This window comes from Amblyomma mixtum, chromosome 6, assembly GCF_055824585.1.
Source record: "Amblyomma mixtum isolate Tamu chromosome 6, ASM5582458v1, whole genome shotgun sequence".
Lineage (NCBI taxonomy): Eukaryota > Metazoa > Arthropoda > Arachnida > Ixodida > Ixodidae > Amblyomma > Amblyomma mixtum.
In genome coordinates this window covers 115467000-115482065 of record NC_143017.1, presented here as the reverse complement: position 1 = coordinate 115482065, position 15066 = coordinate 115467000, and the positions used below count along the sequence as shown (strand labels likewise).

The window sequence follows — 15066 nt, the reverse complement described above, 5'->3', positions numbered from 1 at the left end:
ATATACCGCAAACAAGGAAAGACCCCAAAAAATATTTTTACTAAACGTAGCAATGTGGCAAAAACGGCTACGGCGCTGTGCGTGTGTAAGTAATTTCCGAGAAGTTGCGAAAACCCGGCAGTGCTCCTGTTCTCCAAGGAGGCCCATGGCAGCGCACGTACGACTCATGCTATTGGTCTGGTCTATCAGCTGGCGCTCTTTGAAAAAGAAAGAATAAACGAGCCAGCAGTTCGTCAATACTAGTGCTGACTAGTGCAGACTTCGTCCGGCGCTAACAGAAAATGGAAATCTAATTTTCAGCAGCACTTACATGCTCGACACACTTTCTCGCATACCGGGAGCTTCATTTAGGCGCACACGGCCGCCTTGAACTAGGTGCGGTAGAGTCCGAACCGCCGACAAATTGCGCGAGCCGCGGCTTGGGCCCAACGCTTGTAGAGGTCTTCGCGAAGAAGCGGTGGCGGCTTCTTTAAAGTAAGTTGCGCGCTGACACTCTCGCTGAAACCTCGAGACTCAATTAGGCTTCTTTCGTTCTTGCTGGGTTTCGAAAGCTGGAGCCACGTGTAAGAGGAAATGGACTCGTCAGCAAAGATGGCTGCCCTTATATATCGGAGATTTTGCGGCGCAAGAGCGCAAATTTCTTCTAGCGCCTCGGAATTGCCTAAACGCCAATTTCTATTGAAGTTGAAGATTAATTTCTTTACAAGAACTAAAATGACTTGCGCAATGAAGCACCCCAGCCTCCCCTTAACTGCGTCCAAACTTTAGTTTGTAGTTGTCAGTGGCTGCAGAACACACGAAATATTTTATGCATAAAACAAGCGAAATGTGCCCCGTTGCCTCAAACCGATAAAAAGCACTGCGAATACGATTCGGTGTAGGAAGCATGCATTATCTAGTTACAAATTCAAGCACAGAAGTTAAGTGTTGTCACCATGCGTATGTCATACTAAAGTCCGTACAACGTATAGAAAATAAAGATACCGACAAATGCCCGAGCAGTAGGAAAGGAAAAGCGTGCATTGAGCGCCAAAAGGCGAAAATTAATGCTTTAAAAGCAGTCTATTTCCAATAGAAACAAATTACGAAACATAGCACGAATAACCGCTACATTTAATTCATTCCCGGGATCGCAATGTGTAGCGGCTATAGGATTGATGCAATGCCGTTTCCGTGGGAGTGTTAGGTACATGCCATCTGAGCTATGGACACGTGCAGTATAATGGACGGTTTTAAGAAAGCTGACAATGGGGATCAAACAGCGAAAGAGCAAACGCTTGGTGGCTGAACGGGTGAGAAAGGAATCATTGGCAACTACATCGTGAGTAGCAAGTGGGAAGGCGCCGGCAGATCCGAAACTGTTGAGAGTTATGAACAGCTTTGCGAATTCGGCCTCCTATTAAATAGAGCGTTGGGGAGGCCACAGAACTACAAGTGTGAACCACTTCGGCAGCGAAGCATAGAGAAGTGCGGGAGCGTTCAGGTCGGGACACATATGCGCTCGTAAACAGATGCGAACGGTGGACCACATGGCTTTCGGCGTAGTCAACACAACCTGCAGCGGGCAATCATGGAAGCGAAGGTTCGTTTTCAGCTTTTCAAAGCCAACTGATGTGCCGCGATGTACAGCGCCAGCAGTGACTCCAGGAGATGGCGATAGATTGTAGTTTTGGTGTATCTCTGATACGACTGGTGCACAAAAAGGCATGCTTAATGCGACAAAAATTCTGTTGCAAGTGGCGCTGGTCTCGTCGTTGTTTGTGTCTTCCATGTCCCCATTGGTCGCGCCGTGTTATTACTTTCACCGTGAACCATCTAGCCTAAACAAGAGGTCTACTTGAGTGTGTGAAACCTGTTTTTTGGGGGGATTTCCCTCTCTCCATCTCTTACAGTTGGCCGCTGGAGAGTAAGGAGGCGCCGAGTTAAGAATGACAGCAAGACTGAATAAAAGAAGAGATTACGAACAGAAAGAGTAAAAACAAAGAAAATAAGAATAGAAAAATAACAGAAACGGAATAAACATGGAATCAGAATTTGAATAGATTTCGGAGTGAAAGACAATGGCATCTGAAGTGGAACAGAGTCATAACGTTAATAGATTGGACAGTGAAAGATCCTCGCATCAATCCAGTTGATCACCCCTGTTTTTTTTTTACTTTATTGTTCGAAGACTTATCGCCTTCTTTCAATACTGTGCGCGCGTGACTGCCTCTGGTTGCTGACAAGCTGTCAGCGTTGCTGAAATGCTGTTGACTGCCGACAGACTTCTCTTTGCGTATCGGGAGTCCACGGCTCTGACGTATTGCCTCATCGGCACTTGAACAACTCACTGAGTGGTTGGCGGTTGTGAATACACATATCTTATCGCAGACGAAGAAAGAGTCAGTTTTCCCAACACGTGCCTGCATCGCCAGCGGTGTTGCAGCGGCGAGCGTCAATCACTCATGCTGCGTGTAGCAGAAACAACCGAGAAAGAAGCCACCGATTAGTCAAGCTAACGCCGAGGAACAGCTGAGGAACACGCGATTTGTACACGAGCTTCGCTGCACGCGACTGCCCGCAATGTGGCGCTGACTTCACAACGCACTTCGTCATCCGCATTTCACCCCCGACGCGGCGTCAGAATATCGGCTCGCCGCACACCACGTTATTACCTCGCGTAGGTTCTCGTCACAGCAAGCTAGACAGCGTGGCGAGCAACAGCGTCGAGGACGGCGACATAAAAAGCAGTCGTCTGCTATCGAATCCACCCGCCCCCATGTCAGATTTTGTGACATGATTTTAGCAGAACTTCGCAGAACACCACAGCGAGAACCTTTTTGAAAAAAGGGGGCCCTCCGTCGACCACGTCCTACTGAAGATACGATGATTAAACTGCCGTAGGAGAGTCCTCACAGCGCCTTGTGCCATAGCGAGTGGTGATTCACGGCGCGAACAAACAGTTTTTATAGCACTAAAACGAAGACAACCAGTAATCACGGACGCAGCGGTGGTCGCGTTTTGATGGAGGCGAAAGGCTAAAGGCGGCGATGTGCTGTACGACGTCATGTGCACGTCGCAGAATCCCAGGTGGTCTAAATTAATCGAGAGCCCTCCACTAAGGCGTCCCTCATAGCCCATGCGCCCTTTCAAGGCATTAAACACCACAAGTCAATTAAGTACAACACAGGCTCCTATAAGAGCGTGTGATGAAAGAAAAAGGTAATCCCGTTTTAAAGCTGCAGTGAAGAGAAATCTGAACTCGTCATTTTGCCGCGGGAAATTGATCTAGACGTTCCGAACATTCTTAGAAACTTCGAATTATTGCACTGTGCGGCCGATTTTTCTAATTTAAATCGAATTAAAGACCGGCTCCCGCCTTTTTTTTTTAAATTCCCCGCAGACGGTGGGAGGTGTCAACCAACGCATGGAGTGCCTTTCAGGCAGTCGCGTGGAGGCTTTGCTTCCGCTTTTATTTTGTTTTTTAGATTGCTGTGAATAAATAGATGTACCCAGAGACTACATAGCTGCAAATTAGGCCCACGGAAATAAAAATACGCGTGGACTCTTTGCTTTCGCCGATCACTACGTATCACTCCGCCACGGGAGTGGTCGAAAGGTTGGTTGACTCCTCCCACCGTCTCCAGGGAAATGAAAAAGGCTGAAGCCGGGACGTTTAATGAAATTTAAATTAAAAAATCGACCGCACATAAAACAATTTAAAGTTTCTAAGAACGCTGGGAACCTGTAGGCCGAGTTCCAGCGGTAAAAATACGGGTTCAGATTCCTCTTCAGCGCACCTTAATCCATCCCGCATTCCTCTCGTCCAACTGCCTGAGCGTCGCGTGAAATGCAACGAGAACAGGATAATCGGAACGCGAACACATGAAAATAAAATGAGGTTCTGGAGAATAAAATCAGGCAGGATATATTCACATGTCTACACTGCAGTATTCCCGCTATCGAAGTAAAAATCGATCTCGGTATTGTCCAGTTTCGCTCAACTAAAGCCTTGTTTTGATGTCTTGTTCGCGTTTCATTCGACGCTGACAGCAGTAACTAACGACTCTATTGAAGAACTTTACGAGATTCCTTCCCCCCCCCCCCCCCCCCCCCCCCTCAGTATTAGCCAACGTGCTTCGTACATGCGGTGAACGTTCCTGAAACTTTTAAAGCTTACGCCTTCATTTCTTGCCCGCGCAAACGGAGGTAATGGTCACCATCTCGCTGGAATGCTGATACGTAGCAACGTCTCAGTCTTTAGATGTATTTGTTTTACTGAGATACAGTTTTCAGAGAGCTCTATCATGAAAGGTTGAATTCAGAGTGCCGCTTTATATAAGTTCTCTGGTCCGTTTCCGCCGCTTGGAGATAAAATGTAACTGATTAAATAATGCTTCCACACTTCTCTTCTAAGCTTGTCGGCGATCCAGAAAAGCCTACCTGTGGCTTGTGCAGACCAATAAAACTGGCACCTCCTAAGGTTTGCAGCTTTGCGCACGAAATGTGCTCAGCCGCTAGCGAACATATCGGCGCCGTTTTGTTTACAGAATGCAGTCAGCTCATCTATAATTAGATATTTGAATCCTGGAAAGTATCAACTCGCACAAGTTACTTTTTGGTTCGGCAAAATTTTTTGCTGTGAAAAAATTTGAATGGGAGCCGGAATGCGCCAGAAAAACTAACACCGCGGAACCTTTGAGTGCTGTGTTTTATGACACATACACGGCTACGGTGATCAAGCGCTAAACCAGGCACGTATCCAAGCCATCGTGTTCGCATTCAGAGCAGAAGGGGACCGCCAGAAAAAAAGAAAGCATGCAGAGCTGAATTAATGAAGGGGAGAGATACACTAAGGCCCCACAGCCAAAGACAGCATGAGCGGCTTTACTACTCCATTGCCAGTTTTCTCAAGTGTTCCTGACCAGACTTCCCTGAACGCAGAAGCGTAGCATGACAATCAATACAGGATTTTCATGCGATTTATTTCATTGCCCCTAGATAGATTATGGGGTAACAGATTTACTTTATCATTCTGCACTCACTAATTTGGCATAGCGGTAATTATTGCATTATGGTAGCGTGTATACAACATTGTGTGCAGAAAAAAAATGGCTGCTAAAAATATTTGAAGAATGTCACTGCATTCCCCATTCCTTTGGGTAAAACTTACGAATGACTGCAGGCATTAACACGCTTATTTGTCACGCCAGGATTTCTACAAGTTTGGTGTAGCAATGGATTTCATAAAAATTACATTGTAAAAACTTGTTTATGTACTTTAATAAAATTTTTGTATTTATACAATCAGTGGACTTTAAAATAAGCGTGCCGAAGATCATTACTCTACGCCAAAAAAAAAAAAAATTTCACCTGCGATCCTGACGTTCCTTATAAAAAAAGTTTGCTGAAGTGGCTTCATTTTGATGAGCAGCATCAAGTTTTAAACCTGAATAATTGGACCAAAAATTAAACAAAAATCTGTAAAAAACAGCACTTTTTCCCACGGTAAGGAAAGGGCCAGGAAGCTTTCTTTGAATGCAAAAATCAAAAAAGTGTACTAGGAAATTTTTTTTTTGCTGGTGAAAAAGCACGAATACGGTAAAAAAGCATGAATTCGGAATAAAATCGCGAGAAATTTCTTCATGAGTTTCTAGAGCTTTGTGCATGAAGATAAAATGCGGTTTAAGGTAGCCACTTATCCGCACAGCTCGCATGTAGGTTTGTGCATTTTGCGAGAGTAAAACTAAGGTGTCCGTGCCCAATGCCAAGGCGACATAAAATGACTTTACTAAAATGTTCTTGATGTGTGCATGACTTTCTATGATCAGCTTTACTAAGCATACCTTATTTTCTTCATTATTCTATTTAGACTCTTTCATCTCCGCAAAAATGCCGTTATGTTCGGCAATTTGGTAAAGCTGTCCGAATAGTATTTTTCAGAAACAATCGAATGCGAATCGAATAGTGAAAAAAACAGAATTTGATACGAATCGAATCGAATATTTGCACGAAGTTGTGCGAATATTCGTACAAAACGAGCACTGATGCGAAACAAGGATGTGCTAGCGATGCCGCTATAGGTCGTGCAGTTAACGCTGAAGCGGTCCTTAAACGCAACCCTGATTTCCACTAGGGCCACGGAACACTAAGCCAGTATATACGGACTCCATTTCAGTCATGTCAGACGCATATGAAAATTCTGTTTTCCTCCAGATGACGACAGCGAATGAACTACCTGAGAACAAATCCGAGTTGAGGGAGATGAATGTTGGAGCCTTGAACTCCAATATCGACATGGCCTGGAACTCGAATATCGGGCATGAATGCAGAGTTTTCACATCCTGGCTCAACCTTGTCGCGTCGCCCAATCTTGAAGGCCATATGCATGGTAATTATGGACGCCGCCATACGAATGGACCTCTTTGCGGCGCAGCAAATATCGATGGCGGCAGCATGCTCGAGGAAGGCTGGGCTACTTGGTGCTAAGTAACCGCTGTTGCCACATTGCTACTAACAAAACAAAACAAAACACGGACATCGAAAATGGAAGCTGTATCCCGTCTGTTTCCTTTTTCGCTGTCCGTTTTTTTTTTTTTGCGCTATGCTGAAACTGGTTCCTCAGCACCAACTAGAACAACTTTACTTTTTAATTGCACTCACTTCTAGTACTTTGGGTCCCCCCATTTCCAGTTTCACGACCCTCCAACGAAGTATGAGAATCTGATCGCCATCGCAACAGACTAGACTAGCTTGTGTCCCGTCAGTTACCTTTTTTCGGTGCCCGTTGAGTTTTTTTTTGTGCCAGTAACACTGTCGCTACAGGTCACATGCTGTGTGGCGTCGGAGTGGGTCCTGTTTTTTGAAAAAGCCTTCGAATAAAAAAAAAAGAAAATACGGCATGCCCTATTCGAACTTTGTGCCAGTTACTCGAAAACTTTTCAAAAAATTTACGATGTATTCGATTCGTTCCGAATGATTTTGAATGCGCAGTGCTGAGTTAGGGAAGCATGCGCTTCTTGCAGATGGCTGATCAGGCTATTAAAATAAAAACAGTAACGGCAAGAGGAGTGTCTTGAGGGAGCCGGGGACTGCGCGCGCCTCCGCGTGCTGTCGGGAAGAAGCGGGAGGGAGGGGGGTCCTTCCGAGTCGCGCGGTCGCAGGGTTTCCGAGGACGTACTCATCATGAATGAGTTTCAAATCAAAGCTCTCTAAAATGGCATACTTAGGGCCGCAGGATGGGAACACTTCCGAGTGTTCTCGTCCGGCTCTGAAAACAAGTTAGAGCTTTTCGCAGTGCTTGGCCTGAGCCACGGTGCTCGAGCGCTGGCTAAAGTCACTGGAACGCTGGCGGACCCGAGGCGCCGCCCTGGTGCGGGGATCTCCATGTTAACTACGATTGGTGGAAAATGCGCGTGAGTTGTTACTTCGCCTTGTTTTCTTCATGTTTAATTTCTTCTGGAAAGGCAGGAAAGCCAATGATTGGCCAAAACAGAACTTTGGCGCAATAATGAGCGTGCGTGGGCGTACAAATCGTATCGCAGTTCGGATCGATGCAAGGCAGGCTGAGGTCTTGCTTTGGGCAGACTCCGGTCTGTTGTGTACAGTGGAAGGAAGACTTCGCTTAGTGCGGGCTCTGGCCAAATTCCAATAGCCTCTGACCGTTGTACTCCTCGCGACCTGTTGCAAGTTTTCCTATGCTGGACACACATGACGACCGGATGTAAATTAATAAATCTGTACAATTTGAAGGATCTGTCGTCCTCCCCGCTCACCGCCACGTGTCGCCAGGCCGTACCAGCGAACACCAAAGTGACGAAGACAAATAACTTGCATTATTTCCTTTGTTTTTATCGAATCGAAGAGTATTCAATGCGCTATTCGAAAGTTTCGAATATTCGCACAGCCCTAATTTTTACTTTCTTGATTTCCTCGTTCAGAGCTTGTGCACTGCACGCATTTGCTCTCTCATTGCCACCAATTCCAACGTGGCTCGAAGTCAAGAAGGCTTATGGTGTATTCTTGCGCTTTGGCTCTTATGTTGTGTACGATGGTTTCAAGCAGCGACGTAAGCGCATTTCTAGAATAAATTGCTGAAAGTACGATTTGGAGAATTGATGTAAATATTATTGTTCGCGATGTTCAATTTTTTCTACTGCCTTGCAGAAGGTATTTCGGACCTTATAGTGGTCATGTTCCCAGAACTTTTGTTCGCCAAATACTGCGTGCGTACGCATGACAAATATAAAATGTCGAAAGCCCAATGCAGGACAAAAATGTCCGCGCTCTTATGTCCTTGCTAGGTTTCCGCTGACCGTGTTGCTTTCCTCAGTTCTGCACATATTGACCATCAATCCTCTAATACCGCTCAATCTTTCGCAAGTTTTCTGGTGACCGAAGCAACAGTATCACCTCGAATGAACCCAAACAGCCACAAAATATGGGAGCAGCGGACGATCACCGTCAAATCCTATTCAGCAATGGCTCACAGAGTAGAGGCACCGAATGGTAGCCTGTCCTCACCTTGCAGAAATCGGGTGAGTCGTGGTCGACGCACACGACAGCCAGGTAGTCGGGCCTCTCCTTGGAAGGCACGATGCAGGGAACGTAGACGATCTTCTCGCGGTGACCCTTGTTGGCGGCCTCCAGCGGGGTGGCGTAGCCCACGGGGCATTCGTCGTCGCAGCAGCCTGCATTCCAGCAATTTCATGGAAATGTGTGAGGCTGTGGGGGGCTAGTGCAATGTAGGTGAAGGAAATATGCGATGCGATACTATACTTAGCGGGCGAGAAGCGACGAGGCACACCGTGTGCAACACCTTGGCAGAGTGTTCACGTGACCGTCAGCTTTTCCTGTAGCCAATGTGGCAATACGCACTGCTTGCGACGAAACAACAGAACACCTAGTTTGCGAGTGCCCTAAGATTGGGCTTGAGCGTGTCCCCCTGGATGCAACTCTCCGCCGCTTAGAATCTCTTCCGCTTACAGAAGACATTCTGGGTCATTGGACTAAACCCTCATCGCAAAGGACAGCTGCGAAGGGACTTCTCAAGTTTTTGAAGAACACAGGATTGATTTCAAGGTTATAAACTTTCATTGTGTGCCCTGTGTACCCTGTCAGTAATGGCCTACGGACACATGGAAAAGTGATCTCCCAGTCTCTCTCCCTCATCCCCCCCCCCCCCTTCCCACGTGTAGGGTATGAGTGGGGTATCGCCTAGTTAACCTCTCTGCTCTCGGCCGACCGCAACAGATAACGATCTCTCCTGCAAAATCCAGAAGTTCGTGCCAACTTGTCCTTGGGCCACTCGTGGTTGTCATGGAGCGTTTTATGTGGTACGTTTGCCGCTCTTATGCTGATAGCCACGTTCCACTTTGCCTTTCTTTTTTTGAACTCAAACTTAACTTTCTTTGTATCCTATATAACTGACCGCACCAAAACAGCCGATTGCCTACTAGTGCGAAATGTTTTCTTGGACGACGAACAACATTGAACTTCCCGTAACCAAAGGTGTAACAATACTGAAAAGGTTCAACAACCGCTTATTAGCGGTTGTTGAACACACACTAGACCGTCCAAACGGCGGGCAAAGTGCCACTTATGGCTCAAGCGCACCGGGCAGCATTCCTTTTGTGCTGCAGGCGAAGGCTCGCTATAGTTTTTCTATTCAGACATTCTGCAACTCTGAAGAAAACCTCATTTCCAGAAATCGCTTTTCTGTAGTTTTTCTATTAAGACACTCTGCGACTCTGAAGAAAGCCTCACTTGCAGAAATCGCTTTGAATTAAGTCCTTCCGTTGTCTTTGGATGCCGCGTTCCCAAAAATTTTGCGCCACCAAGCCAATCACATAGCAATCTGAGCCAGGTAATAGGTCCCGCTGAGCCAGGGATTCCCGACAGATGAAAAGCGAGTGCCTGGTCAGCCAGCACCCCGAAGAATGGGCACGAATAGCATTGGCGCCTACGGATGACGTTAACCCCCAGAATGAGGCAGCCGCTCATAGTAATCTACGCTCCTGCAGCCCTCCTCGCCAACCGCCGGCCGCCCAGACATCGATAATCCTAGCAAACAGCGGCCACCCGAGGCCCCGGCTCGAGCTCATCATCTTTGGGGCAGTTACGCAGCCGGCTATTATCGCCACTCTTCTCTTCCTCCTCGCAATAACGTTTGGCGTAACGAGCTGTTGATGAGCGTAGCGCAAATGCGTGCGCTCTGCGGCGGGAATGATCACAGCCGCCGCCGACTGCGGACGGGCACGAACGCTGGACTCGGAAGGAGGGATGCGAGGTAGGGCGTTGCGCAAGTCGAGCTCCGCTTCTCGTTCTTCCATAAAATCGGTAATGCGAGCCGTCTCTATCCGTGATGTACGAGCGGCTGCACAGCAACATTGCCAAGTTGGTTGTGCGGAAGCCCCGTGCTTTGTTTATTCGCTCTGCTTTGCGTATTCTCTCCGTTGAGGGGCAGATATAAATGCACTGTCTTAAAGTTCTTGTGCGCCCCTCAAGCTTAAAGGTAGCAAGCCGTTCACATATGAAGAATAATCGCAAACAAATAATGACGCACGTGAAAAACAAATTATGAGAGAGTGAAACAGAGGATAAGGGACGTAGGTGATATTAAGAGGTAATAAATAAAATGCAGAATAGTTGACTGGTTTATGGGGTTTAACGTTCCAAAGCGACTGAGGCTATGAGAGACGCCGTATTGAAGGGCTCCGGAAATTTCGACCACCTGGGGCTCTTTAACGTGCACTGACATCGCACAGTACACAGGCCTCTTGAATTACTCCTCCAAAGAAATTCAACAGCCGCGGCCGGGATCGAACCCGCGTCTTTCGGGTCAGCAGCCGAGCAACATAACCACTGAGGCACCGCGGCGGCAAACTGCAGAATGAAAAGGCGACATAATGAGCAGTCACCGGTTAGCAGAATCGGTCAAGAGGGAGAATCGGTCGACGCCATTGACTGGAGGGGCATCCTTTGAAGGGTACCCGACTATAGCTCTATTTTAGTCGCAAAGGTTATTTTGAAGATAGCTGGTAAATAGTGCTTTTTTCACATTGCTGCACGAAAAATGAAGTAATGAGATTAAGATCTCATGAGCACGGGATGTTAAATTCAAGGATCACAGCAAAGTTTCCTCGCAAATTATCGAAAAAGTCCACATGGGTACTGAACTAAGGTGGGAAGCTTAATAGTTGATATGAGGGGCAAGGCACAGAGGGGTTACCAAAACAAGTTTGAGGAAGGATTGGTGCGTTGAAATTCTCGGTAAAAAAACGTTAGAACCGCAATGTGAGTAAAGGATATACTGAAAGCGGAACCTGCTAGGGTGACTATCTTTCGAATCTTGAATTGGGTGCCACAGAACGAGGAATGGTATACAGGCGGACGTTTAGGAACGAAAATATGGTTCTGCTACGTGCAGTATACAGTAGACTGATCGAAAGATGCTGTTTGCACACCTCGCCCAACTAAAAAGAAAAAAAAACCCGCACCACTGCGCTCCCGTAGAACGGCTCAAGTCAATTCGCCATGACAATGCTCCATTAATGACGAAGTAGATTTTAAAGTAACTTGAAGGCACTACGTCGAAGTCCACATGAGTGTGGTTGCTCCATTTGTCAGTACTGAGGTGCGGTCGTTTTCGCAACCATGCATTGAAGACGACACTGCCATAGTGGGTGTGGAATGGTTATCTGCAGTGCCTGAGTTATCCGAGTTAGGTGATATACTGCAGGTAGTGCTTGAAGTATACTGCTAAGGGGAGTGTCTCTGTATAGCCTCTAAAGGATTAAATGTTTCTGAATGCTGCGCACAGCCGTTCACCAGTAAGCAATTAAAGCGCGAAGTTCGTGAAATCCTGAGGTTCAGAAAGAACGAAAAGATAGTTAATATCGCTTAAGAGAATATGAGCCTGGGAGAGGAATACGATGGTGTAGAGCAGCCGAATAGGAACCACATTCCACTGAGGAAAGATTCAAAGACAGGATATTTGGAACGTATGAAAGCCCACCAGTCTGTTTCAAATGTGAAGCGTCTGAACATCCAGACTTTGTTGAATACGTTGACACTCTGCCGAGCAAGTCTGAGCTACAGTTAGCTCAAGTGTAGCATGAATTACAGGTAAGTGCGACTGCATGGCTTCAGTGACCTCCAGATAGAGGCTCTAGACAATCCCCCTCAAGATAAAAGCGAATAGAGGCGGCTATTCTAGATTCAAGCTCAAGTGCTCATGTAGCAATCGGCATGCCTGAAAATGGAAAAACATTTTAATTGCGATAAAATGCATAACATGACAGTGATGAGTGCAAAGACAGTCAGCGTAAAATCGTACGAGGAAGGATTTATCCGGTTCACGCCCACATACGAGTACCGTCCGCTGGTGTGCGCCGCGCTACTTTCGGAGACAATTAAGGGCGCCTGCGCATTCAGCCAAACCTTAGTTGTAAAGATTTGGCTGGCAGTGACGGCTCAACATGCGTTCACCAACAGATGACATTCGTTGCGTGCACCGAAAGCATTAACGCAAGTCCCAACCGCCGGCAGCGAGCTCAGAGTTGGAGCGACGACAACAGTGGGAAACTGTTGACCGCACCAGGAAACGTTTGTTCAACCGTGACATCAAGCGCCGCAGGGGGGTTACGCAAAAACAATGCACGTTCGCCAGAGCTAATGGAATGCCCTTTATGGGGCCCATTTACGTAAATATGGCCTATATATGCACTTAGTCGCGGAGTAATAAACAGAACCTGGGTTCTTTAAGTGCCACATTCTCATTCAGTGCGCAGAGACAGCTTCTTGAACAATCAAAGCATAAAAAGAAAAAGTTATGCCGGCGAAAAAAATAAGATCTAACCACGGTGGATCTAACCCATGCGCTGACTTCTCCCGCGGAGGAAGGGCGCCAGCGGCTTTCAGTCGTATTCGCAAATTACGCTAAAAGTGGATCGTGTACTACAAGGCTTCGCAACTCGGCGAATACTTATACGCTGCGAAGCTTATATGCTTCATTATTTCAGACCAAAACTCTTGTATACCACGTCCAAAAAGGGGGGCGTGACACATGCTTTGAACTCGAAGCGGAAGCTTTCAAGCCTCTCAACAAACGTTTGTCTCGGTACCAGCCAACGAACCAGACAAACGAGGAAAAAGAAATAGAAAGCGCTTTAACTCACCTGCCATTCTCCTTTTCAAACGACGAGCTCCGAGTGCAGCGCGGGCGATAACCGAGACGGCCGTTGGCGAACGAGTGTGCTGAAGTGTGTTGCTGGCCGGCAGTCCGCTATCGGCGCCGGCGTCAGTCGACACGTGAGCGAGCGGCGCAAGAGGCAAAACAGCGTATCCAGCTGCAACGACTGCAGCTTGTTTGATGCGGCGGCAGCAGCACGTGATGTGGTGCGCCCTGGTGCGCAGCTGGATTGAAGGTCGGTGGAGAGGAGGCCAAAACAAGCAGCGCCGCGGCTGCCGGAAAAAAAGAAAGCTGCCACCGGCAAGGTGGATGCCACCGGTGGCGCTACAGAAGCTGTAGCCTGCCTGGATGCCCGCTCGGCATCCTACCTAGACTTCCTTTGGTTGAAACCGAGCGGACGCCGCTCGCACCTTTGCCACTTTCCTACGGAAGCCCGAAAACGGTAGTGGTCTAAATGAATCGCACTCTCGGGCAGACGCTCCTCTGTGAACCCGCACAGAGAGCTTAAAGTGGAAAAGCGTTCCTAAAATATTAGGAAAAACGCCCAGAACAGGGCATTTTGTTTTTTTTTTCCTTCCACCTGCATGGAGATGCGCCATTTGAGGCTGAGTATAGAACCCTGGACTTCGTGCACTGCGGAATAAACGCTATAACCAATGAAGCGGGCAAAGAGCAACTGCTGCTTTCAGTACAGAAAAGAAAAATATAGGAATTCCGACCCGAAACAGTTTTGTTGTTTTGTTGCCCGGCTCGTTTCAGTCATAGATCAACCTCAAGATTCCAGCGCCCAGAACAAGCGTAAATGTAGAATTTTACATGTTTGAATTTCTGCGCAGTGTGTAAATCACCTTTAAAGCATCGCGCTGGATGCTGTCAGCATGCTGTGAATCCGCGATGCTGCACGGAACTATAGTGGAACAACATGCCGGCAGTTGCGTCGTGCCCATCCTGTGTTACCACATTCCGCCGGCTGCCGGAAAGAAGCGTCGCATTCACTGCAGCACGGCAGCCCTCTCTCTTTCTCCTTTCTCTCTCTCTCTCTGCCGGTTGAGAGCGAGAGCGACCGGTCTGAGACAACGTGTCTAGCGCGGCGTACGCGTTCGTCGTATCGTCTTCCTGCTCAAGATTCCAAGTGGAGGAGATTGGCTTCACGGCGAGTTTAGGATACGCCTTGAAGCGTGCCGATGACTAGAATACACTGGGCGTTGTTTACATGAACCCGACCAAATAGAGTCGAGTAGGCCTGTAGGGCTGATAAACAGCTGTCCGGCTGACCCAGCCCGACTACAGTGGAGGTTGAGTCGGCCCGTCCCGTTTGGAGGGGGCATGTATAAGCTGCGCCGTGCCGGTGCCTCCTCTCTGCTCGGGCTGGTGCTGCGCAGAGAACCGAGAACTCTTCGTCCTGGCATCGCTAGCGGTGATCTAGGCCCGACAGAAACGAGTTCATGTAAACGCCACCGGCTCGGGCTGAGGCAGCCCGGCATCTGCTTATCATCTGGCCTACGGAGGCGGAAGTGCTTGGAGCAGCACCACTAAACAAAAATTTACGTGATGTTTGCAAACATTTTCTCATGGGGCTCGTCTACTAGTGTGAATCTTTTTCTGCTAAGGAAGTTTCTTAAAGGCTTGAACTCTGCATATTGACGATATGTGAGCATAAGTTGCGCTGTATTTCATGCGGCGACAAGCGCCAGTAGCATATATGCTGCCTTTAAGTCATTTACAACTAATAAGTAATAACGCAGTTGGAAATGACTCGCATTATTTGGACGCCGGGTCATGCAGGGTTAGAGGGCAAACGAGGCGGCACATAACCTAGCTCGAGCGCTAATTAACAGAGCGCGTCCTTCCTATCCTCACCCCACACCCCTTCCATTCACATATAGCGAATGACT

The 15066-nt window shown here is 47.6% G+C and overlaps 1 protein-coding gene across 1 annotated transcript in view; it reads right to left on the bottom strand.

The window, feature by feature from the left end:
• The window catches only part of LOC149340135 (methanethiol oxidase-like), a 40757-nt gene extending 27395 nt beyond the window's left edge, over window positions 1–13362 (bottom strand). Inside the window, exons 1-2 of the mRNA XM_089548890.1 lie at window positions 13158–13362; window positions 8503–8669 (exon numbers count right to left, since the gene is read on the bottom strand). Of these exons, the coding sequence (XP_089405016.1) occupies window positions 8503–8669; window positions 13158–13164 (174 nt within the window). The 5' untranslated portion in view covers window positions 13165–13362. The remainder of the gene's footprint in view (window positions 1–8502; window positions 8670–13157) is intronic.
• Between the last annotated feature and the right edge of the window lie 1704 nt (window positions 13363–15066).